The sequence below is a fragment of the Littorina saxatilis genome, linkage group LG5 (assembly GCF_037325665.1).
Source record: "Littorina saxatilis isolate snail1 linkage group LG5, US_GU_Lsax_2.0, whole genome shotgun sequence".
In the NCBI taxonomy this organism is placed as follows: Eukaryota; Metazoa; Mollusca; class Gastropoda; order Littorinimorpha; family Littorinidae; genus Littorina; species Littorina saxatilis.
In genome coordinates, this window is record NC_090249.1 from 25,481,034 (window position 1) to 25,507,315 (window position 26,282).

The window sequence follows — 26,282 nt, forward strand, 5'->3', positions numbered from 1 at the left end:
TCCACGGTGGCGCATGGTTATGGGAGATAATTGTACCCACTCAGCGTTTTGTCCAATTTTTTCGGCCTATAATAGATAATGTGCAAGAATAGTACTGTCTCGGTAAGTATCATATAGACAGTAGGCTTAAAAAGAAGCCTTACATAAAGGATCATGCTTACTAAATTTATTTCACCTGTGCTCCAAGGAAACTAGCCTTAAAAACCTTCAGATGGAATGATAAGTAGTTTTATCAAGTTTTGATAAATAACATAAATAAACTCACCTTGCCACCAAAACATCTACAACTTGAGCAGCAAGTTTAATAATGTTTGAGAAACTTAAAACAATTTCTCCATAAAAACAAATCTTTTGTCACTCTAATTGACATTCTTAAATGATGACAACCATCTAGGTGTATCATAACTACATAACCACTTATGCAATGGCGCTGTTAAATACAATACAATCTGGGATATAATCAAACATGCCATTATACATCACACACAAATTAAATCAATATTATAGTGAACATATCAAATGCCCTTATGGAGCAGAGGGTACACCTGCTTTACAGGATTGCAGGAAACTTTGTACAGAGGAACCCCCCTTTTAAGACCTCAAACAAATCTGAGAGAAAGGTCTTAAAAAGGAGGGAGTCTTGTTTGTTTGTTCGTTCATGGGCTGAAACTCCCACGACTTTTACGTGTATGACCGTTTTTAGCCCGCCATTTAGGCAGCCATACGCCGCCTTTCGGAGGAAGCATGCTGGGTATTTTCGTGTTTCTATAACCCACCGAACTCTGACATGGATTACAGGATCTTTTTCGTGCGCACTTGGTCTTGTGCTTGCGTGTACACACGGGGGTGTTCGGACACCGAGGAGAGTCTGCACACAAAGTTGACTCTGAGAAATAAATCTCTCGCCGAACGTGGGGACGAACTCACGCTGACACCGGCCAACTGGATACAAATCCAGCGCGCTACCGACTGAGCTACATCCCCGCCCGGAGGGAGTCTTAAAATGGGGGTTATGAACAGAGGTTATGAACAGAAAGTCTGAGAAAACAAGGTCTCAAAAGGGAGGAAGTCTTACATTGGGGGGTCTTAAAAGGGGGGTTCCACTGTAGTCATTTACTGCAAACACAATGTTTCACAAGTTGGTAAATTGACTTTCAAAGGTGCTGCAAGTACAATATGTGCTGTCGAGTGATGGCTGCAATGTTTCAGCACTACAAAACCAAGTGACAGAACATATTCTCTGTGATGTGTCGGAACTAAATATATATCACTGACAATCAGTGTTGCGTAGGTTATATCAAAGCCAATGTAAACCAGACAAATCGCTAACTGGTTTGTTTGAGAAGGGCAAGTGACATTACAGGGATGTTGCTGAGATTTTTTCCCCCAAAATGACAAAAAGAATGCGACTGTCAACAATTGTCAAAAGTTTCAGCTTGCCCTTTCCCCATGTGAAAAAAAGACAACAATTATGCCGAAATGACGGTAATGTTTTTGTTGATTCTAAATAACCCATGACGTTTAGGTGACTGCCAACACCAAACATTATCACTGCACTAACACACACAATGGCTGCAAAGTTTCAGATCAGTTGACAACGTGGACAACCACGCAGTACTGTTGATGGAGGGGTTTCAGAACGGCAGGCATTACTGACAGTATAAATTTTGCTGCAAACTTTCAAAAGTACTAGTTGCCATGCAGAAAGTGCTGCTGACTTCAATGTTTCTGAAAAACAGCACTGGTAGTGTTGAGAACGTCGCAAAGGGAACGCTATTAAAGTAGAGATTATCTTCTTCTACTTTTGTTGTTGTATGTGTTTCCCAAATGAATGCAGCATTTGCGAAGTGACTATGCAGGTAACACTGGTACATTTTGTCAGCACAGCACGTGGCACTGAAACTCGGACAGATACTGAATCAGGGATGAAAGCTGGGAATTTTTAACATCAGGAAAAATCAGCTTGAGGTACGGATGGCTCTTACCTGTACTGTCCATGACTATTTCTTTGACCCTTTCATCTCTGCTCAATGAATGCATTACAGTGGTACCTCAGTTTCAGAGCTGCAGGCAGCAGAGATACAGTGACATACCACTGGTGACTGCATTGGTTACAAAACTGTCAGTGCTTCTGATATAATCATACTGCTGACTGCATTGTTTACATAACTATGAGTGCTGCTGATATAAACATGATGTTGTATACGTTGTTTACAAAACTGTCAGTGCTTTTCATATGAAAATATTGCTCTCGAAGTTGGTGCTGGGCTGGTCAGATGGAGTGTGAAGGGCCAAAAATGGATCTGAATGAGATTGCCTGCAACAGAAAAAGCAACAATAATAATAAAAATAATAATGGACATATAGCACTTCTCCGCAGCTCGAATCGCTTTACAAGTTCAATTTACAAGTTCAATCAAATACACAACACGATATATACAACTAATACAATTTGTCTCAGATGAAAAGGAAAACAAGATGTTAATAATATCTGAATGAAAGATAAAGTCTAATTAAATCATTCAAAGATGAAGTATACAAACATAAACTGCAGACATGACTAGCAGGCTTCAGAACCAGCTCAGGCCGTGTACTGTCACACACACATGCACACACACACACTAAAATCCAGACAATACAGAAGAAAAAAAAGAAACACAAAATTAAAATCACCAAGCCTATCACAGCACTATACAATATTACTGCAACCATTACGACATACTATGTCACAGAGAAAACCAGGAGCACATGAATTTAAGAAAGATCAAAACTGCAGTTCGGTTAGCTGTCTACACCAGTATATCATTCTGACAAACTTTTGTTCAAATCCTGTACCATACGTCACTGATGAGCAACTCTAAAATAAACAAGAAGAGCAAACGCTCGATCGAGTCACTTTCGCAGTTCTGAATATTATATGAGGCATCAGATGGACAGGAAAAAATTGCTATTCACAACACAATACAGATGTAAATAATTTGATGTAAAGAATAATCCTATAAAGTTTGAATCAAATCCGATGAATAGTTTCAGAGATATGATATTTCAATTTTTTTCCTTCAAGACATACCTGTGACCTTGAAAAAGGTCAAAGGTCACCAAAGCAGACGTCAAAGTGTAGAGGTCACTGGGAGTCACGTTCACATAAAATTTGAGCCCGGTCACTTTTATAGTTTCCGAGAAAAGCCCAACGTTAAGTTGTGTGTTGCCGAACAGAAAAGGCTAGTTATCTCCCTTGTTTTTCTGATAACGTTCGTAAAAGGCTACAGATGTAAATACTTTGATGTAAAGAATAATCCTACAAAGTTTCAATCACATCCGATGAACTTTGTCAAAGATATAAAATGTCTAATTTTTCCTTTGACGCTGACCTGTGACCTTGAAAAAGGTCAAAGGTCAACGAAACCATCGTTAAAGTGTAGAGGTCATTGGAGGTCACGACTAAACAAAATATGAGCCGGATCGCTTTGATAGTTTCCGAGAAAAGTCCAACGTTAAGGTGGTGTCTACGGCCGGCCGGACAGACTAACACTGACCGATTACATAGAGTCACTTTTTCTCAAGTGACTCAAAAACCAGCTTCAAGTTCTGCTCTCAATAATACTATTCATGCTTGCTTTACTCAGCATACAATCTCTCATTTTACATTTAGTACTCAACCTTTTGCCTCCTGCCCAAAATGATGTCATCTCCTTTGCAATTCCCATGACATGGGAAGTATAACTTCACCAGTTTCATACCTTTTAAAAATCGTAGCCAGTTTTACGGAACAGTCAACACTCAAAGCTCACATGAAGCAGGTAAAAAGGAAAACAGATGTGCGTAATATTGCATTGTAGATAATATGAAAGCAAAAGTGAATGAAGGCAGCATGGCATATGTGGACGTTCTGGAATCTGCACATAAGTTCTCTAGCGGGCAATATTGGTTGCTCTAAGAGGCATTGGGTTAAAAACAAAAAATGATGCTCACCCAAAGATACGCAGAATACGCTGACGATGACGACGCTTTTTCCAATAGTAGTAACCAAAACAGCCGGCGATGGTGACGCCACAGAGGGCAAAGAAAAGCCCTAGCACCATGTCAGTCACCGAGTAACTGCTGTTTGCCGCCTCGGTGACCACCACGGGGTGTCGCCACACCTCTGTGTCATTCTTTTGCAAGTTGAGTTGTCTCAGCTTCTCCTCCCTGTCTTCCATTTCATCGTTGCTGCATGGGTAGCCTGTGGAATTCAAAGACAGGATATCATTATTAGATGTCAGTGTGGTACAAATCACAGTATTTTTAATGTATCCCCTTATCTCTTTGCTTAACCTTAAGTGTGTTTCTTTGCTTAACCTTAAGTGTGTTTCTTTGCTTAACCTTAAGTGTGTTTTGCTTAACCTTAAGTGTGTTTCTTTGCTTAACCTTAAGTGTGTTTTGCTTAACCTTAAGTGTGTTTCTTTGCTTAACCTTAAGTGTTTCAGTGTCAATGAATGAAAGCCTTTTGAGTTTTTACCATAACAGTAAGACAAATTCCTGGTACTCTAAGTCTAACTGGATAATAAGATATTCAGTATTATGTACCTTAAAATACCCACTATCCTCATATCACTGAAGCCACACAAAAAGTGCTTAATATTTGCTAAACGGGGGGGCAGTATAGAATTCCTGAATTTATTTTGCTACGGTACAACACAATGCACTTGTTTTCAGATTTTAAAGACTTGACCTTCACTTCATTTCCAAACTAGACAGGTGGGGTTTTTTTACTTCACAGTTTGCTCCAAATGGAGGCACTCTAAAATATGACATGGTGCAATGTGATTTATTCATGTGCCTGTGTGTGCGTGTGGGTGGGTGCATGTATTTGCCTGTCTGACTGTTTGCCTGTCTCTAAGCTTGTCTGTCTCTGTGTCTGTACGTTAACTTTCTTCAGCAATTTCAACCAAGTATACCAACTGACATTAAATCAACAAATGGCTAAAAACACATCAAATCACAGTCTGACCTGTAACAAACAGCACCGTGTCAGAGGTAAGGGTTTCGTTGCATGTCATGGAGGCAGCGTAATGCGTCTTTCCATCCAGATTGCTCAGACGGATTGTTCTTATGTCAGGGTGCAGAATCACCATCGCCAACTTAGCCAGATGCGAGCGTTGGTTCATGTAGGTAATTTCACACGAGGAAAAGTGAGGTGGACCAAAGGTATGAGGGAAACCCAAATTTGGGGAGGGGTCCCAGGAAAATACCACCCAGTCATCGCACGACTGCTTGACGCTGAAGATGAAGGGTACTGCTGCTGCGTCATCTTTCCCTCTGACTTGATACTTGGTGAAGGCCTGGACCAGACATACTGTCTGAAGGCAAGCTGAGAGAGACAAAGGCAAGATTTCATGTGAGAATTAAAGTTAACGAAATTAAGCTACTGTCAACTAATACATGTTCATCCTGTGAAAGGTTTGCTTTTCAAAACAAAGATATGTTGTAAACAAGTTGAAAGGGGAAAGGGCAAAACACAAAGCTATCAAGGTCTGTTGAATGCGTACTTTTGGTGATTCTTGAGTAACACATGCAGTCATGCACGGAGGTCTGGAGGGCAATTAAAGGCCCAGCATGGCTCAGCCATTTAGACAAAAAAAAAGGGTAATTGCTATGCAGGTGTGCCAGCAAAAAGAGCCTAGAAAATGTTGTCGGACAGCACGTGTGACATTCATGCGCCTCTGTCTTGCCATCCACGGGCGGGTACATATCTCTTACTCCAGTAACTAATACACACACACACACACTGCACACACTCACAGTGACACTGTCACTCACACACACGTACAGACTATAGGTGTCATGGGCCAGAGAGGGAGAGTAAATGCGTACCTGACACAATCAACGGAAAGGCTCGTGTGCGTTGTAACAGCATCTTGGTTTCCTGAACACGTTTCTAAGCATTTCTCAGACACGCTGCAAGATTGGTCATCTTTTGTCGTCTTCGTCTCAAAACAGGGGTCTGCTGCATGAGTTTTGGATTCACATGATTTCCAACGGTACATAAGGTTGATCAGTAAACAAAAAGCATGTGCAAGAACTGACTGTTAAACTAAAACTCGTGCAAAAATACCATCACTTCTGTACACATTTCCTGTACAAATAGTTTGAACAAAATACGTCGTTCCTTTGTTTGGATCGCCATGATTGTTTATTATTTGCTCTTCTTCGGTGAAGTCTTAAATGCTCCTGTAGTAAAGGGACGTCATCCTCGATTACAAAGCAGAACACTTGCAGCGAACCCATTGAACACCGTACTTCTGTGCACATTTGGTGAGCGTTGCATCATGTCATTGTATTAAACCTTGCACAAATAAAAAAATAAAATGACATTCTTCAGTCTGTCGAGGCAGTCGATGATTATTCTGTCCCACCGAAAATACACAGGTTTCTATGAGAGGGTTTGTTGCCGAAAAGCTAGCGTTACACTTTTTGACACTGCACTAATATAATTACTTATTAATTTGACCTTCTTGGCACCATGCATTGAGTACAGTGTTTGATCTCTTGGGCCACGTATACATGTACACAGTAAGGGAGCACCAAGTTTATAAGGCCATTCAAACTTCCCGGAGCACAGAACCAGTGTTGCTTGTCAAGCCTCTCTGTCTTGCATTATACAGTAAGTTTATAGTGCTTAAATTAGACCATAGACCTTTATTAGATAGGTCCCTGATTAGACTGAGAATCACAAAGTCTCTGTCTCTGTCTCTCTGCATTAGTTGTATCAAGAACTGTCATATAAGCCAACAAATACATAGTTTTAACCTCCCCACCTTTTTAATCTCCCTGTTTGCTGGAGCTAGCCACTCTCGTTAACACTAACAGTGACTCAACCGCAGGACTCTGAGACGTTCACAAGAACCCAGTCCTCTACGGAAGAAGAAGAAGAAAAAGGCGCTCTCCCACTCCCAGTTTTCGTTGCGACGATAGCCAATACTGGCGCCTGCAAGGTATCAATACCAGATCCAGATCCAAAATGATTGACGTGTGCATGAATACAGTAACATTTAAATCCAGAGATTGATACAACTGCAAGGCAGTCCAAATGTACGCTTGTGTTTGTGTGTTAGTGCATGCTACACAATTAAACCAAGACAAAAAAATAAACCTACATTTTTGCTTTGTAATTTGTGTTGCAGGTGGTCAAGTGACAATTAAGTCTATTGGGAAATAATTCAAAATGGGGTCTTTAATGGGCAAGGCAATGGATGACAACATGAAAAAGCAGCAGGAATTTATGCTGAAGCAAGGGCAGATGCAGGTCAGTAACTGTTATTAAGTGTGTGTTTTTTTCTGACAGTAGTACCTGAGTTAAAAGACTTTATGCATGGTTTTAGAAAACAGGGAGTTTTAAAACAGAGGTAACTATATACTGAGGTTATTGAGGTTTCAAGTATGGAATGTATGCATCTACAGAGGAACTCCCTTTTTAAGCAGCCCCCCCACCCCCACCCCCCATTAAAACTCACTCCCTTTTCAGACCTTGTTTTTTAAGACTTTCTGTTCAGGACCTCTGTAAATTTACCCCCATTTTAAGACCCCCTCCTTTTTAAGACCTGAATTTCTCAGATTTGTGGAGGTCTTAAACGGGGGGTTCCACTGTTTGTGAAGAGAATTAATTAAGTTTATGCAGCCAGAGTTTTAAAACTAGGGTCTTATAGCAAAGGTTTTACTGTATCAGCAGAACGCTGATTTTTAACTGCGTGGAATTTCAGTAGAATGGAACCAAACAAGCAATGAGGCAAACTTTATTGTATACATGTATTTCAGTGACTTTTTTTTTATACATAGAAATCTTTGAAATTATTTCTAATCCAGACCATTATAAACTTTGTAAAAACTCAATTTTTGTTGTTATTCATTTATTTATTTTTTAAAGAGAGGGAACACTTTTAAAACTGTCAGTTGGAATAATATAACAATTATGAAAGATATACATTATTCATATTATATATATATATATGCATGTTTTTCATTTCTCTCTCAAAATGTACCCAAAAAGATGGAGAGACAGATACAGATGCAGAATGCAATGCGTGAACGTCAGATGGCTATGCAAATAGCAAGAGGTCGTGACCTGTTCCAGTGGTGGGGTGCCTTCTATTCATTAGCAGCGCTTGGCTGTGTTGCAGGGTAAGTGCGTACGGAATGTATGCATCTAATAATTGAATGAGCTACCATTTTTTTTATAAAAAATTAGCTGTATGGACCTTATGCTGCAAAAAATGGTAAACTGTACTGCAAGAGGCTTTATTTCCAGATGGCTGAAGTTATTTTATTTCAAAGTTATATATATGCTAGGGCAAAATCAAACAAAAAGTTGAATGAGGGCAACGTACATGATCAATAATAAAAAGATCGGCAGGTTGGTTTTGTTGTTGTTGGTTTTTCCCCAAAATGTTTTGCTTTGCCTGTTTTAAACTAAGTGAAACTCCCTTCTGGTGGCAATTTTTGTTTCTCTTGGCTGCAACAGCAAAGATAATTCAAGACATGAGATGACTTTGCTTGTTTTCTTTCCAGCTTCCGCAAAAAGCGCAATCCTGTAGCACTGGTTCCACTCTTCCCTCTCACGTTCATTGTTGGCTACATGTATGACATGGGGTACGGCTCCAAGGTCGACAGAATGAGAGGTGAGCAAAGCTTGGGTCATGTAGACTTCAAACACCAATACGGTGGAACCTGTCAAAAAAACCTCTGAAAAACAGGTCTTGTAATGGAGGGAGTCTTTTAAGTCATGGTAAATTTACAAACTCTGTGAAGTTCAAATCTTGGGGAACAAAGTCTTAAAACGGAGGGTCTGAAAATAGATGTTTCACTGCAGTGATGAGATGATTGAGCCTCATATTTCTAGTGTTTGCACGGCTTCCTTTCTGTTTTGGAGTGTTCCTTTTTTCTTATTACTTAAGAAAAAAGATATACCATATCTTCTAAAACTGAAGAAAACCTTCAGATGTACAGATGGGTTTTCATTTTGTGTTGGCTTCACTGAAATGTATCACAGACATCTCTGTCTGTTTCATGCTTCCCTTTAGCTGATAAAGAACACTGGAGGTTGAGTTTACTTCACAAAAAACACTTTAACTAGCTTCTTTGACATTCAGGGGGAGAAGAAGTTTAGCGGGTAACCAACAAAGCATTATTTGTAAAATTTCTTCTTTTTTTTTTAAACAGCTGAAGCAGACCGTATCATGGATGAAGAAAGAGGCTTGCTCAACTTGCCTCACGGACTTCCCACCTTCGACGACATTGAGAAAGCGAGACACGCACAGAGAGATGCATCTGCTATCAAACAGGGCCATGATATCTTCCTATAGACATAAAGATGCAGGGAAGAGTATAGTCACTTATCATTATTGAGTCTGCTTTTGTATCTATGCTAGCATCATCTTTTCGTATTGTTTGGGATTGTACGAGAGCAAATTATGTAACAAGGTGAATAGTCAATAGGTTTTTAAAACATAGTCCCTCTTAATTACTACAGTAAAATTCTGTGTGATATTTTTGTTGTGTTCGTTGTTGTTTGTCATTAAAAAAATCATGTGGTTAGTACAATGTATTTGATTATTTGTACAACTTTACACAAGTCTACATTGATTGCTGTGATTTCATCTTTTTTGGTTATTCATGCATATTGTCTGTTACTGCCCCACTGGTTGGAATTCTGCAGATTGTGAATAGCACTGGCTCTGTTTATGGCATTTATAATTGTTTTCCAGTTACTGAATGAACAAATATGTATTTGTGTCTCTGTGTGTTATTGCCTTCTGTGTGTGATCTTATGCAGGTTGCAAATTGACTTTAACTTAGCAGCATTGAAAAGTGAACCTGGCTATTACAGAGCAGATAAAACAAATGTGACTGTGCCTAATCGAACACCAGTTTTATGGTGTTTTTTGTTTTTGTTTTCAAGATGCTAGCTGTCCTTAAAACATGTTTACCAGAAAATTAGTTTCAGAGGCTACCAAAAAGAAAACATCAGCGGGATCCTATGAAATCATCTGAGGAATCAAGCAGTGTGATATGATAAAAGTATTGTAGTCACCGGTGACAATCATGGTAAAGAAAATTATGTAATTCTAACTCTCCTCAGCAAGATCACAGGCTGTCTTTCAAAGGTGACTTTCACCAAAGCAGAATTCAACTCACACACACACACACACACACAAAACATTCAGTGTTCATGTTACATTTGCAAGTAACTCAAGGTGATTGTGATGGAAAGATTGGCTTTTATGAAGGCCATACCTCACAAGTCCTTTCTCTCAATAATGCAGACATTTTCACAAATGAGCTGATTGATGATTTTTCTCAGAACAGATATCGCTTGATGAAGACACTGTGTTAAAAAAAAACCAAGTAATTTGTTTCAGCTTGAGCGGTAACAAAAGTGTTATTTAAAATAATTGCAATATGGAATCAATAATAAAACTGTGCCTTCTTTTTCAAAAGAATGGAACTTGAGTGTGTCAGCATTGCTAGATGCTCTTTGCTATGTTCACTAGTTGTGATACTGTACGGCAAACTTGTTTAATTAAGTACATGTTTGTTACCTGTTGTGGCCAAATGTAGTGATCTCATAGTTATACACCAAAGAGTGAAAACTGTTGTGTTGTAACAAGTATGTAACCATGTGCACTGTTATATTATATGCAAAGAGAAATAATTGTATTGGTATGTAGATTGTATAATGATGGACTAACATAAATTATGAAACATTTCCATAAATCAAAAATGTCCATTATTTCTAATGATTTTGTTGTTGTTTGGGGGCAGGGGCTCCCTATAGCAGCTTCTGTATTCTTTCCCTATGCACTTTCTTGTTCTAAGGTCTTTTCCAATGATGACAGCGTAATATTTATGTTTCAATTCAGTAAAATTTGCTCAATAAATACAACCATTGGAAATTTGAGAGGAAGTGTAGAGGGGGGAGGGGGGATGTTCGGTTAAGATTAATCTTAAAAAGTAATTGGAAGTTTTATTCTGATAGGTGTTTGGCTACCGACCAGTAGCATAGTAAACTGACCCCCCAAAAATCATGTCAAACATGACTTCTCGAATGGTTGTTGTGCTTTTAGTTTTGAAGTACATGTAACAGTCCCAATTCAGAAAAACAGGTACAAAAAGCAAATTAACTGTTTTGCTTTGTACAGAGAAAAGTGACCTACATGAAGCAATGCAGTTTTGCTTTTGATATTATAGTTTACTTTAATTTGTGTTGTCTGTGTGAGAATCATTTAGCCCAGCCATAACAGGTTCTGTTTGGATAATTGCTGCTGGGACACCTCGTTTTTGCTTGGTCACTCGTCAATGCTTGTTTCTCAAACTAGAAAGTGTATTCCTGTGCATTTTCTGTGCGTGTCAGTTGTTTGTTGTGGGTATTTTGTTTGTTTTTTGCTACATCAAGTGTTATCTTTCCATCTTGTCTGCAACTATACCATGACATGGACATTTGAAAGGTTCAGGACATTATACTTTAATGTCAGTGAGTGCATTTGAGCTGGAGTGTGGTAGGAGATCGTATAGGCCGACCAAAGATATCTATTCTTCACGGATAATAGCAAAAGTTGTTCACAACTGAGCATGAAAGCATCAAAATTATTCACCGCCTTGCAGGGTAGAAAATATGGTTAACCATGTCAGATTAAAAGAACCTATAAGAACACTGCAGACATTTAGACATTGGCTTTTTTTATTTTAAAACATTTTCTTGTGGACTTCTTTATTATTAAATGTTTGATCAATCTGTACAAGTCTTCAACTTTTTGGGGCATTAAGTTATTGTAAAAAAAACTTTTTTTAAACTACTTTGTATGACAAAAATGTGTTAATTTTTTATGCATTTTAGGATTACTCACTATCTTTAAAAATAAAACGTATTAGAAAAGTATGTTTTAGCTTTCCTAACTTGATGAAACCTTTCAGACTATTTTCACTCTATATTATACCACCCTGAAACTTCAGTTTCGACCTTGTACATTTCGAGAAAAATGATTCGTAAAATCGTGGGGGCTTTATTGGAAACCACACATTTGAGGCCTCAGCCACCCATCCTGGCCTTGTCACACACACACACACTCCCTCTCTCTGTCCCACTCACACACACATACAGACAGACAGACACATCCACTCTCTCCCTTTTGTTTTGTTGCGCCTATACACCCTTCACATAGCAAGCATGTATGCACACACATCCACAACCCAAAGGACTTCTTCAGTGAAAATGCCAAATAGAAATGAATGCAAAGAAAAGAAAGAAGAATCTGAGAACAGAAGAAGATGGATGGATTTTCTTGAGTAACTATCTTGATAGTCGTTTGTTCCTGATGTTACAATAGAAGATGAAAATCACTGATTCCCCCTAAGTTCAAATTTTAGTCATTTGTTCCTGATGTTATAATAGAAGATGAAAATCACTGATTCCCCCTAAGTTCAAATTTTGCTTAACGAATTCTGTTTCTGGGACAAGTAGTACAGACAGGCAGAAAAGTAAACCATGGATGCCACAGTGTGTAAGACCGCAGGCACCAACTGGTGCATACTAAAGTGTAAAAGGAAAGACAACAACTTACACATTCAGGTGTGTATTTCTGTTAAAAATGTATCAACAAATCTTTTCTCACATTTGCAAAACACTGGCATTAGTGTAAAAACAAAGTGTGATAATTTGAAACAGTGCATGAGGATGTCTTTCTGAGTGAATGAAGTCAATATTTACAACACAACTTAACTTCTTAAGATAACAATTCTCCACTATTTTTCACACCATATACATTCATACAACAGACCACACAATTAAAATGTGCACAGCTATCAAGTCAGTATAACATTCACTGCTGATATGTTACGCATGTGACTTACAAAGAATGAAGATCCTAACCCCGCCCAATCCAATACTGACATACTTTCAGTTTAGGCTACAAGCATTGATACAACAGTACACAAAACATTATGCTGGTAAAACTGTAAGTTGTCTAAAGTTCTAGTCAGCTAAGTTGAACATTTAAATTAAAAATTTCTTTTGTAAAGGAAAATAAGAGTGTATGGTATGCCAGAGATTCATTACCTGCTGCATAGGTATAGAAACATGGTGTACCTTTTTAAATGTTGACATTCAAACCTTGGTGTGACTGAACACCCACCCACAAAGACTTAACATTGAATCCAGCTGAAAATTGAACAAATTACTATAAAAAACGCTCGCGCTGGACCAGAGTACTCTTCAGACATTCACACACACACCCACACACACACACACACTCTCTCTCCCTCACTCCCTCCCTCTCTCTCTTTCTTTCTTACTTACACACACACACACACACACACACACGAGTACAGACTCATGCACACACACACACACACACACACACACACACACAAACAGTAACACTAACACATGTGCACAAAATGAATCGAACCCGGATCACTTTGGCCATAGACTCTCTCGTGCTCTCTGTCTCTCTTTCACCGAGACCAAACCCTGCATTGTAATTTCTTTGCCGAGACCATTTCCCCACCCGTTGTCTGGCTTGCACTGAAATCATGCTTTTCTCGTCACTGCGTGACGTGTTTGCCGCTCAAGTCTCCCCTTTAGTTCAGGCTGTTCGCAAAGCGACCAGCCTCCCACCGCAAAAACTCCCACCGTTAAGAGTGGCTTTTGTGATTTATTTCGCATTTAGGTCCCAGGTAACATTATGAAGTTTTAATACGATCAATCGGACCTATTATCAAGTTAGTGTATCAACTTTTGAACGAACTGCGCCCAGTAGTTTCCCAGCAATAAGCTGTTAAGTCGAGACAGACACACACACACACAATTAAAGTCTGTTGGACCCTAGTACTGCGTACTCGGGGATAATCTTCAAATGTACATGTAAAATTCGGACAGCATTATCTTTAAACACGTCACGGCCAATCCGGCCTCTCCCATCATGCAACAGAAAAAGGGGCGGGGCTTAGGAAAAATAGCACAACGTGTGGCACGCGATGTAAACACGAACAGGCCAGATGGAAGGAGAAAGTGGCGAGCAGCGTTTCTTCTTTTAACAGCTTCTTCAGAGTTTTTCACATTTCGTTTCTGAACATTTGTGATATCTTGCATATTAATTGCGTATCATTCCTCAGAAAACGGCGTATGGCTGCCTAAATGGCGGGGTAAAACACGGTCATACACGTAAAATTCCACTCGTGCAAAAAACACGTGTACGTGGGAGTTTCATCCCACAAAAGCAGAAGAAGAAGATTGCGTACATGTATCTTGTTTATATTTACAATACAATTGAACTTTCACACAGAGAACCTTTGTGTCAAAGAAATCAGTCACACAGAGAAAAACAGAATAACAATGTCAAGGCTGTAGATGTCAGGCTAGTCAAACGGACAAAATGAAACTTAGTCTTGGTTGCTGTAACTCAAACACTGCTTATGGTACTTTCGCTGATATTGCAGAAAAACAACACAGAATCAGCCAAAACCGCTAACAATAAACAAGTTTAGTACGTCACAACGTCAATGAACAGAATTCTCGAGTCAATTTTTGCATCAGACTCTGACTAAGTGAGTGGGGCAAGCGTCAAACACCACTAAAATGAGGAGGGAAATCTTGGCGCATTTTTTTGGCGGAATACTTGAACAAACCAATCATTTTCAAACTGACCAAGGACAAAAACAGGCTTGTGAACCGAATGGTGAGGGGGGAGGGTACCTCGAAATGTGTGGGTGATGATTTCACAGCACCAGTCCATTGCTGCAGTCTTAGTATAGTAGCTCCACCGACCACTGTCCCCTCCCCCCTCCCGTTCGTTCCACCTTTGAACCCCCTACCACCTTGATATAAACGGCAGAAGACCATTTTGCATATCCTGAATTCTTCCATTTGTGTTGCCAGGGGGGACCCAAGATCCGAGTCCCGTTGTTTCCCATGTCCACTTAGAACAAACCGAGTTTAGATTTCCCCTTCCTGTTTTGAAAGTAAACTTGGCCATCCTGTGAGGCACTGTCAGGGACAGTAATTATAGTTAGCGGGACCATGTAGACGAAGTCAACGGTGATGATCTGCGTAGTGTATACGCATACTTTGGGACAAGGTCTGTTATTTCACCCAGCGAGAGCCTCTAACACAATCAGTGTTGTCGACAGATGCAGGCGGGAAGACCTGAGCAGTGTTTCACATTCCAACATCCGACAGTGATAGTAACTTAGTAAGGGCTAGGCTGCGGTCTGTAAGCTGTATTGCGGCACTGACATCTCTTTCTGTCTATGGAAATAAATGGCGACATTTGATTTAACACTTCTCAACATTAACAGTGACCAGGAGAACGCAATAAGGAGACACTTTACTGAGAATCAGTGGCCATTTGAAAATCGAAGGTGTGTAATAAAAGATTCAACTTGTGTACCAAGAGGTGCTGGGCCATCATCGTGTGACCTCGATACAGAGGCTGTCTCTCGTGTGTGTTGTACCGTCAGGGTGCAGACGTGGTTATCTGATCCTGGAGGCGATGGTGAAACCGGAGACACGGGTCCTAGTGCAGGGCTCTCCTCTGGGGTAGGCCAGTGTGCCTTTTGTTTTTGCAGCCCTTGTGTGACAAATCATCGCCAGAGGTGGCTAGGTACAGGCCAATTGCCACACCGCAGGAATTCCGGCGTTAGAAAAGTACTCTACAAGAAGTATTGGTCCATGCTAGACCGACGCGGTGCTTGGAATTGTGCATTGTACTTGGCGAAAAAGACGTCTTGCTTACATCAAGACAATGCAACACGGCCGGGTAAACATTAACCGAGAAATGATGTCCGACTGTGTGCTCAAACAAACTAATGAGAGAGCTTTATCCCAACCCCACAGGAATACCCTATCAAGGCCACAACTGGTGGTAAAGGTTAGTTGCATTTCTTTCTTCATATCCGATGTAACAAATACACATGCACCTGAGACAGCATGCTCTGGAACCAAATTGCCGCATGCCACGTGTTTTGCTATTTTTGGAACGCATGGTGTAAATCTGTGACGTCGGAGAGTGTTGACTCCGCCCTTTTCTTTGAACAAGATCCCCATTGAAATGTTTGTTTACAAATATCTTCTTTATTATGGAGAATTAACCTTATCTAAGCGCATAGGGCGGTAAATGTGTGAAAACCAGCTGTGTGAACAAAAAATCTGACACCGTAACTCATGCTTAACCGAGATATTAAAGAAAATGTAGGAACAGTATTTGTCCGTTGCCTGCAAGAGGTTTGAAATGATTTGCCAACGCAGAAGGTCAGGCTCCTTATATACTCCTGCCGGGCCTTTAAGCTCAGCAGCGACTGCCTTTCAAATTCAATAAACTGCTGATACTTTTTGACAAATTAATCAAATCACATGACCGTTCCCCTTTCTACCAATCCACTGTACATAATCATACAGTCATCCACAAAGACCATCCAATTTCAACACATCAGTCTGCAAGGAGAGGCCATCTGGCATGCATACAACAATAATTTTCCAAACTCCAATTATAAAATTCAAAAATAGTTTCACTTAGACATGCAGCATAATCCTAAAAGTAACATTATTTGGCAGTCAGTGAAGCATAGACATGTCACCCGTCAACAGAATTTGTGTTCACCAGTAGAAAGAATTGGTCAAGAAGCTGGCTGCAGCGCTGAACCATTTAGATGTTGTGGTCTCCCTTTCCGTTCCTCCTTTTGACAGAGCGCTCCTGTCTTCTTCGCGTGGGGCATTCTTCTCGTCCTCATCGTCTGACAGATACGGAGGCAAGAAGGTTTCGTTCTCTTTCCCTTGAGTCCCAGGCTCCATTGTTGAAAACCCACAGCTCACATTGAAGGAAACCAGGGACTGTGTACATAAACATAAAGTCAAATGTTCAATAATCTCAAAAGTAAAGCCATGAATAGACGAAACACACCACATAGTAATACACAAGAAAGATGCACCTAGAGACACACAAAAACTATTACAAAACAGGCAATATACTTGATGACAACAGAGACACCGAAGAAGAGTGGTTAGTAAGTACTTGACCAATGCTCAAACAAAGACTGAAATAAAATGTCTTCCTGTGTTCTGAGTTACATGTACTTTTAGTTCCACTTACTACGTTTAAAGCAGAGTATGTTGCATTCTTTTTGGCAAGATACTTACTTCAGTTAAGTTTCTCTACAACCCAAGCTACTACTCAATAGAGCCGAAACTGGCTTTAAGAAAAAATATTTGAAACCAGAAACATCTGATTACAATCATGGCAACCCGTGTGCAATCCGAGTGTGTTCTCTTTGCTGATGGGGGTAATTTGACACATCAGGAGCATCATTTAAGGCTTATTTTTCTAAAGAAAAATATGAAGCAAGCAGTCTGGTGCTATGTATGGCTTCATTGCACTGTCATGGGTGCAACTGCTGGAAAAGGAACAAACTGAAAAGGTCGTGGTCCAGGGGCAGGGGCCGTCAAGGCCCCGGCGGGGTGCAGCGCCCTTGCTGGGGGGTCCAGGGGGGCAGCGCCCCCCACACAAAAACAATTTTTTGCATTTCAGGGAGGATTTGAATGGCCTCTTTTGACTCTAAATCTATTTCAGAACAAACAGGCTTTGCGGATATGCATAATATGAACAATCTTGTAAACCTGAAGGTATTTGTAACCACCCAGCCGAAAATAAATTTTAGCATTTTAAGAGGGGCTATTTGAGCCTCTCCTGGTTTTAAAACTGAAAACAGCAATAACTGATAAAAAAAACTACCCATCAAGACTCTCATGCTAAAATGTCGGTAGGAAACAAGAAAACCAAAACAAAACCAGACTGAGAAATCGTGCCAGCACACAGCTCTGCCACTGAAATGTGCAAGCAGTTTTGACTGGCTAAATGGCACGAACTGAGCCTATAACCTGATAATGACAACGTCTTACAGCTCATGATACTCACCTCATCCCCATTTTCATTCCTGATAACTTGCTGTGCAGACATGGTCATGGACTTGGTAATGGCTCGCACCAGTGACTGTAAGCAGAAAACACACTTTACAATGAAGAGACATTGTGACGACCGCAAACCAACTGTTACATACACACACACAAAGAAAACTACATCAACACGCTTCTAAAACCATACCAATATGCATGAAAACTCGACTGACACCAGTTGCCCAACGCTGTAGCAAACATTCTCACAGAAGTACTCATTACAGATTGTCCTTAACAATGAAAGTATGGTGTGACGTGAACAACAAGAAACTTTCACTCCAGGGACCATCCTACAAACTCACCTCTGGTTTGACCTCCGGCTTGGTGCGCATCAGACACTGCTTTTTGTGGACATCAAAGGTAATGCTGACCACACCTTTCACTCGAAGCAGCAAGCGCATGCACAGGTCACGGTCCGCCTGCAACAATCAATGTTTCACACGATGGAGAACAGCTGAGGAACACAACTGGCTGGGGTACAGGCGGATGGCAAAGGGGGTCAACACCGTCCATCCGGAAACAAATGTGTGACACAACAAATATGTGACACAATAACTTCAAACACATCTCAGACCTGCCAAAATACCTCTCACTGAAGTTATACCAATTGGCCAACATAGAAAAAGAGACAAAAAGAAGGTGAAATTGCTTTTCTGTTTTTATAACCAAAATGTTCCAATATTTTCTTTCCACATGTCAAAATCAAATTTTGAATCAAGATGCAGACACATGCGAGTGATTTCATCTTTGATTAGTACTTGAAACAATTTATGACAGTTTAACTGTGGGAAACACACACACAGACATCATTGTGCTTGACGGGATACACACAAGCAGTCCAAAGATGGCCAAATGCTTGAATTCACCTTTTTTTCATTCTTTTTATAATTTAAATTTTTTTTTGTTACAAAATCTGTATGCTGCTTTTTGAAGCATGACAACTTACCTGTTGTATACTCACTATTTTCAATCCAGTTTCAGAATGGCACTTGTTTGTCACCAATACTGAAGAATGAACAATACAAACGAATAACTTACCTGATCGTGCACTCCTCGCACTTGCAGCACTACTGACTTTGTGCTCTTTAGGCTTGGTTTATTTTTGCCGGTCCCACTTGATCTACAAGAACAAATACACACACAGTTTTTAATAAGACAAATAATAGCAAACAGGTGTTTTTTTCTTACGTTACAGTTTGAGCTACAACGTATTTGGGGATGGCTCCAAACAGGGTTTTATACACATGACAAGTATACAGACAAACGTGAAAGAAGACACACAAAAATCTGTTCATCACAAATTTTCTGACAGAAAGGCTTCACTCTTAAAATTACTCTTGCCACTTGATTTTTGAGGCCTACAGTACATGTATGCATGCACACCTTCTCAATCTGATATTGTTCACTTTGACACAATGCACAGTTAAGTGCACAAACTAAACACAATAACAAGTCAGTATCCCGCAGAAATACAGACAGCAGAAGCCGTGAAAGACCAGGGTCATGTGATAACATTAACAAACAAGAAGAACAAGATTTGCACAAGTTATACCTGGGGAGTTGAGTGTTGCTGGAGTCACGGAGTGGGGCCTGTGGAAGAGGACTTTCTGTCAGAAGTCCGTACAGTTGGTCTGCAAGCTTCTTCACTTCTTCCCCATTCTGGGACCTGTCAGTAACATCACAAGAATCAGGATCTGAGTACACACTTCAAATGACAGAACAACAATAAAGCAGTTCTAGACTGGCTAACAAAACTTTATATGAATGAGATGGCTTAACACTGCTCATTACTAAGACTCTCCCAACTACTTAGATACGTCAAAAACGAATGCAAAACTTACCTATGCAGCACCATTTCTAACTGATCCAACATTCCAATGTGAGCTGCTATGAGGGGTCGTAATTCCTTTTCTTCTCCTAGCAGCAAGAGAGTCTGCAATTGCAAGAAACTATTGTAGATCATTTAGGACATTCAGCAAAGAAAGAAAACATGGATAAAATGTGAAAAGGGGAGAATACTATGCAGTACCACCCAACAAAAACAAAACACTAGGTCTACTCAGTACTTGGCTTCCACTCTTACGGAGGATGACCTTCCGTTTCAACACAAACAACAGCTGAAACTGAAGGAGGTTCGTAAATATGTCAAAGACAGTTGCTGCTACAAAAGCAACACACACAAAAAGGTACAGTTGTTGGAAACATTCCTTTGAATTCCTGCAACTGCAGCTAAGTTGAACTAAGTGTAACTAAGAAGTCGTCTTAGTTTTTTTCTACTCTAATGTGTACTTTAGCCACTGCATAAGAGTTATCCTTTTTTTTAGCATTGCGCTCTTATAATGCTAATCCACATGCACCAATAGACACATTATTTTATCCTAATGTGCATAAGACTTGGGATCACCAGGTGCATTTTATATCATTTCACACAAAAATCGACGAAAGGCGCCAGCATAGCGTATGCTCACACTGTCACACTCACCTCAAGAGCAAGAGTGACTACAGATTGTTGAGGATTGGACAGCACTAGCACCAGACCTCCCATGCATGTTGTGTCCTGGCAAAATCCATCGCATAAATGATAACGTATTTGTATTTAACAAAAAAAACCATGCAATAGTAAAATCACCTGTAACCACCTGCCGCTCCAGTTAGCTTTGACATGTTTGATGTCTTCTGAAAGTAAAAGTTACTAAAACAACATATTTTTTGGCTACTAAGATATCTTAGTTCTTACCAATATTTTGAATCCAGGTCCAACTGAGCTATTGTCTGGGAACAACACTGTAACTCTGGATTACTTTGGTTACAATTCTAAGGTAACACACACTTCAAAGTCAAACTATACATAATTATACAGTCAAAGCTGCCTTGCGACCACCTCTCCAACTCCAAGACAGCCACCTGCCCACAACGATCACTTCAGAGGATCCCAGACACGAGATGGATTTTTCTTCCATATATAATCCACTTCTCCAAAATGACTGCATTTGGTCAGTAGACAGGTTTAACTGTCCCTTGGGTGGTCATTGGAGACAGGTTTAACTGTATACCATGCATTTTTTTCTCCAGTCCTTCTCGATCCTATCCTTACTATTATGATTTCTCAAAACAATAGTCATGAAGTGTACACAAGTACAAGTATGCTATTATATTATGTAGTGGTAATATTATACCTAAGTTTGAACTCACTTTGACAAGCATCTGGCGCTTTTTGGAATCTTGTGCCATTGCCTTCATGGCAGCTATTGCATCAGTTGACACCATCCTCACTCGGTCAGTGTCTGCTCCAGCTAAATCATAAATGGACAAAAGCCAAAAATATGTTCAGATGTTCTACAGAAACAAAAGTAATCAACTGAGGAAAATATTCACAGCTTCTAAGGTCTATAATAATTAATTATGCATGGGTGGGACTGAAAAATGTCATGAATCCTGAAGAATTTTAAGGTGGGGGGGGGGGGGGGGGGGGGGGTCAGGGGGTCCCCAGACGCTGAAGGATTTGTATAATAAACCAAAAAACGTCACCACAGACATTACAAATCAGAATTTCTGAAATATACCGGAAGAATCCCACCCATGTATATGGACACACTAAAATAAACCAACCCATTAATCAATCAATATCAATATGAGGCTTATATCGCGCGTATTCCGTGGGTACAGTTCTAAGCTCAGGGATTTTGTTTTTTTTAAATTTTTTTATGCAATTTATATTGCGCACATATTCAAGGCGCAGGGATTCATTTATGCCGTGTGAGATGGAATTTTATTTACACAATACATCACGCATTCACATCGGCCAGCAGATCGCAGCCATTTCGGCGCATATCCTACTTTTCACGGCCTATTATTCCAAGTCACACGGGTATTTTGGTGGACATTTTTATCTATGCCTATACAATTTTGCCAGGAAAGACCCTTTTGTCAATCGTGGGATCTTTAACGTGCACACCCCAATGTAGTGTACACGCTGTCAAGTTCATCTTACAGACACACCCCTTCGCACAAAAACAGTTCGACTCACCATCTCGGATCTTTCCAGGCATGCACATAGGGCAAGACCATCCCTTCACTTAGACACTTACCAAAAATTCAACTGCAAGATGTAGTGAATAGTGATTATACTTAAAGTGAGTTGTTTAAAAAAAAAATGTCTTAAAAAGCCACCAGTTGCTTTTTTGAAATTAATTTATCATTAAATTCCTACTGTGCACAGAGCAACCATGCAGGCTGTCGTAAGTTACTTTTGTTTCCACAAACGCTTCAGGGAAAATGAATTGTCTAAAGTACTAACGCGCACACTTTACAGCAACAACATTATTTTGTATGCTGCATCATAACTTATTTAATTAATTGAGCAATAGATCTTTCAAAAATATCAATGATCGGCATAACACAGACAATTTTCCGATCTGACTTGGTTTTGTTTCCTTTTGTAATGTACGCAAAGCACACTAACTGACTTCACGCAGTCGACCCCACCCAACTGTCAATGTGTTGTGGTGAAATAGATGCTCGAGAACCTTCCACTTTTTGTCTTTGGAATATATCTAATTGAAAACAGGTCTTTTGTGTGTGGAAAAGCCTGTTTTAAGTTTGATTATTGACACTTTTTGTCAAACTGCTCATGTTCCATAACTGTTACCCATGCAGTATCATGGATTGGATGTGCACAATTGTATTATAATAATGATCAATGTTTCATTGTATGTTTCCCTTAGCAGTCATTAACACTGTTTGCAATACCATCCAGGGCCGGACTAGGCTAAGAGGAGGGGGGGGGGGGGGTGTTGCCAGTGGTGGTCTATGGGGATGTTCCCCCTGGCGGGGTCAAGGGGCAGAGCCCCTTGTAGGGGTCAGGGAGCTTCGCCCCCTGAAGCTGATGGGTAGGTCATATTCTGAGATAGGAAAATGGTCGCTCCTTGCATGAAACGGCATAAAATAAACAATAATAAAAAATGTTTTAAATAAGTGAGGTACATGTTTAGGCTAGGGGGGGGGGGGGTGCGCAACCCCCATAACCCCCCCCCCCCCCCCCCTGGTAGTCTGGCCCTGCCATCTGCCAGACAATAACATGGCAATAATTGGATTTGGCCCTGTGTGAGGTTTATGGTCCAAGTCCAACTGAGTGAATTACTACTGAATAGTGAATATCAAGCACCGAAACAGTTGCTGTTCTTTCACTTTCTGCACATGTAAATTAAGTCACTTGCAGTTCCATGGGGTTTATTTCCGACTACGTCATGAACACAATCAATTTTAATAATGTAAGATAAGTGACTGGTTGTACATAGCCAGGTTACGAATTCAAAAGCTGTTGTAAGATCCAACCGTCCATTGCTACCTGGACCAAAAGTCAACTTGCAGTTGCAACAAAATGTTTAAAGTGACTCACTGACTGTGTCACGAATCTGTTTCTGACAGTGACATAAGTGATGGAAAGGAAGAATAGCACGACATGGAACTACCTTAGCAGTGATGCAGTGATGTACATTTTTCTAGCAGCCTTTAGGACAATTGTCCTGAAGACTGAAAATCAATAGGACACAGTGTCCTGAGATTGCAATTTCAATAGGACAAAAACACGACTCGTAAAACCGCATTTAAAAAGATTTTTCAGTTTAAATTTTTCCACCTTCCGCGACTCTCATGACTAGATAGTAGATACTCAAAGGATTGAATCACATTTCAAAGTTATTTGAACAGTTGTCGGGTTTTTTTCACTGCCCATCTGTCAATGTTTTTCAGGTAGGCATCTGACCGTTCTGCGGGTCCCTCAAGTTTTGCTTTCAGGATCATGTCCTGGGTTTTGACACACAATCGGTTTCTTCGAGCCGTACACACCAAGTTCTGTGCACTGAATCCTCTCAACGATTTATTGCTGAGCCAATGAATGCACTCGAGGCACCATATGGGTTCGGTTTTCTTTTTTCTTCTTGATCCAACTTGAGGATAAATTAATTCAAAGAATCAGATCCCATATGGTGCCTCGTTCACTCAACAAACTGGTCACACGCAGTGCATACTTTCGCTTGGCAAAACCGAAACCAGCTTTCCTCACGCAGTGTTTTCTTTCGCTTGGCAAAACCGAAACAAGCTTTCCTCTTGAAAATTGAACAGTCCGCATGTCCGCTTCATTGTCAAAAACGATCGGACCCTTGACCACTTCTTCTGTATGTTAATCGGACCTGTGTCCTGCTGGGGTTAAAGCTATAGGTCCTGGGGAAATTGGATCGGTCAGAGACCGGAGACCGACTAAAATGTACATCACTGGTGATGTACATTTTTCTAGCAGCCTTTAGGACAATTGTCCTGAAGACTGAAAATCAATAGGACACAGTGTCCTGAGATTGCAATTTCAATAGGACAAAAACACGACTCGTAAAACCGCATTTAAAAAGATTTTTCAGTTTAAATTTTTCCACCTTCCGCGACTCTCATGACTAGATAGTAGATACTCAAAGAATTGAATCACATTTCAAAGTTATTTGAACAGTTGTCGGGTTTTTTTCACTGCCCATCTGTCAATGTTTTTCAGGTAGGCATCTGACCGTTCTGCGGGTCCCTCAAGTTTTGCTTTCAGGATCATGTCCTGGGTTTTGACACACAATCGGTTTCTTCGAGCCGTACACACCAAGTTCTGTGCACTGAATCCTCTCAACGATTTATTGCTGAGCCAATGAATGCACTCGAGGCACCATATGGGTTCGGTTTTCTTTTTTCTTCTTGATCCAACTTGAGGATAAATTAATTCAAAGAATCAGATCCCATATGGTCCCTCGTTCACTCAACAAACTGGTCACACGCAGTGCATACTTTCGCTTGGCAAAACCGAAACCAGCTTTCCTCACGCAGTACGGTGTTTACTTTCGCTTGGCAAAACCGAAACAAGCTTTCTTCTTGAAAATTGAACAGTCCGCATGTCCGCTTCATTGTCAAAAACGATCGGACCCTTGACCACTTCTTCTGTATGTTAATCGGACCTGTGTCCTGCTGGGGTTAAAGCTACAGGTCCTGGGGAAATTGGATCGGTCAGAGACCGGAGACCGACTAAAATATACATCACTGCCTTAGCATACACTTCAAACAGTAAAACTAAAAACGTGCCACACAAGACATCCATTTGATGTTGCATAGTCATTGTCAACAGAAAGACAAAGAAATCTCGTGCATGGTCAGATCAGGGATTTCCTCACGAACATGAAGAAGAAGAAGATGCGGCTGTGACTTTTGGCTCGTAACGGCCTCATATGAACTTACACAGGCTGCAAAAAAGGGCCTACTTTTGACAAACCATTGATAGATTCGTTAAGATTCAAGGGAAACTAAACTATCTGTTTTAATTAAGACTTACACGAACCACAGATGTCGACGAATTGAAATTTTGGGATACGCTCTTTTGTCGAAAAATCCGCTACAGGAAACGGCTGTTGCTGATTGGCTATTTGGAATAGTTTGGAGTGCACTCCCCTACTTAGGGGAACCTACTCTTTCACGTCTGTGCATTTTCTTCTCCGTCTTTGCCGCATTGCCCTCCCCTGAACAAGCAATTATTCTTGTGTGTTCTCAAGAGCGTGTATGTTTTCAGTAACTTCACGTAGGTTTACACATATATAATTTTTAGTGTTTCTGTAAAGACACTTTATTTATTTTATTTTATTCACTTTATTTTATTCACTTTTGAGGATGAAAGTCGCTTGTTCATTTCAATGCTTGTTATTCTCTCAGGTGCCAGGAGAAAAGGTTCCGTACAACTCTCGTTTACTTTATTACGCATGTCGTATGCATAAAGACTGAGCGATTACTTCCCTTTGGTTATTTGATTTCTGTAAAGCCGTTCTGGTGTACATATTCCTTTGATTTCGTCACCCCCCCCACACACACACACACACACACACACCTTTTTCTCTTCACCTATTCCAAACGAATGTCACGTCTGTATTAAATCATTATGCGATTATAGTACTAGTGGTCTCTCTCCGGGTGCCGAAGGCCGGCTGATTGAAAAAAGCTCGCGTGTATGCTTATGACACAACCCTCGGTAATGAAGATTTTGTCTTGTCTTGTCTTGTCTTGTCCTCTCTCTCTCACTCATTAATTGATTGTTAAGCTTCCATGCTGAAATGCAATAACAAAGTCCGGGCTTCGTCGAAGCCGGATTACTTGACTAAAATTTCAACCAATTTGGTTGAAAAATGAGAGCGTGACAGTGCCGCCTCACCTTTCACAAAAAGCCGGATATGGGGACGTCTTCAAAGACATGCATATAAAAAAAACGGAAAAAAACTTGTGGGGATATCAT

General features: G+C 40.3%; 3 protein-coding genes across 5 annotated transcripts; 1 reads left to right on the forward strand and 2 right to left on the reverse strand.

Moving 5' to 3' along the window:
• Positions 1-857: 857 nt before the first annotated feature.
• Positions 858-6,201, reverse strand: LOC138966671 (uncharacterized). Its single transcript, XM_070338972.1, has 4 exons — positions 5,854-6,201; positions 4,991-5,350; positions 3,973-4,222; positions 858-2,317 (listed from the first exon to the last, which is right to left on the reverse strand). The coding sequence occupies exons 1-4, from the start codon at positions 5,894-5,896 to the stop codon at positions 2,233-2,235; spliced, it is 738 nt and encodes a 245-aa protein (XP_070195073.1). The 5' UTR covers positions 5,897-6,201; the 3' UTR covers positions 858-2,232.
• An 18-nt stretch (positions 6,202-6,219) lies between these two features.
• On the forward strand, positions 6,220-11,678 carry LOC138966672 (plasminogen receptor (KT)-like). 2 transcript variants are annotated; one of them, XM_070338973.1, is made up of 5 exons: positions 6,220-6,294; positions 7,164-7,285; positions 8,027-8,157; positions 8,545-8,654; positions 9,196-11,678. In XM_070338973.1, the coding sequence occupies exons 2-5, from the start codon at positions 7,205-7,207 to the stop codon at positions 9,336-9,338; spliced, it is 465 nt and encodes a 154-aa protein (XP_070195074.1). In that variant the 5' UTR covers positions 6,220-6,294; positions 7,164-7,204; the 3' UTR covers positions 9,339-11,678. The 2 variants fall into 2 exon arrangements, with proteins under 2 accessions (XP_070195074.1, XP_070195075.1); XM_070338974.1 differs by lacking the exon at positions 6,220-6,294 and adding an exon at positions 6,529-6,643.
• A 2,197-nt stretch (positions 11,679-13,875) lies between these two features.
• Positions 13,876-25,419, reverse strand: LOC138966670 (armadillo repeat-containing protein 1-like). Of its 2 annotated transcripts, none has more exons than XM_070338970.1 (10): positions 25,335-25,419; positions 21,170-21,270; positions 20,460-20,534; positions 19,819-19,910; positions 19,530-19,643; positions 19,016-19,097; positions 18,280-18,396; positions 17,940-18,014; positions 16,309-16,858; positions 13,876-13,915 (listed from the first exon to the last, which is right to left on the reverse strand). In XM_070338970.1, exons 2-9 carry the CDS (start codon positions 21,242-21,244, stop codon positions 16,625-16,627), a joined length of 864 nt encoding a protein of 287 aa, XP_070195071.1. In that variant the 5' UTR covers positions 21,245-21,270; positions 25,335-25,419; the 3' UTR covers positions 13,876-13,915; positions 16,309-16,624. The 2 variants fall into 2 exon arrangements, with proteins under 2 accessions (XP_070195071.1, XP_070195072.1); XM_070338971.1 differs by having other exon boundaries at positions 25,341-25,395.
• Between the last annotated feature and the right edge of the window lie 863 nt (positions 25,420-26,282).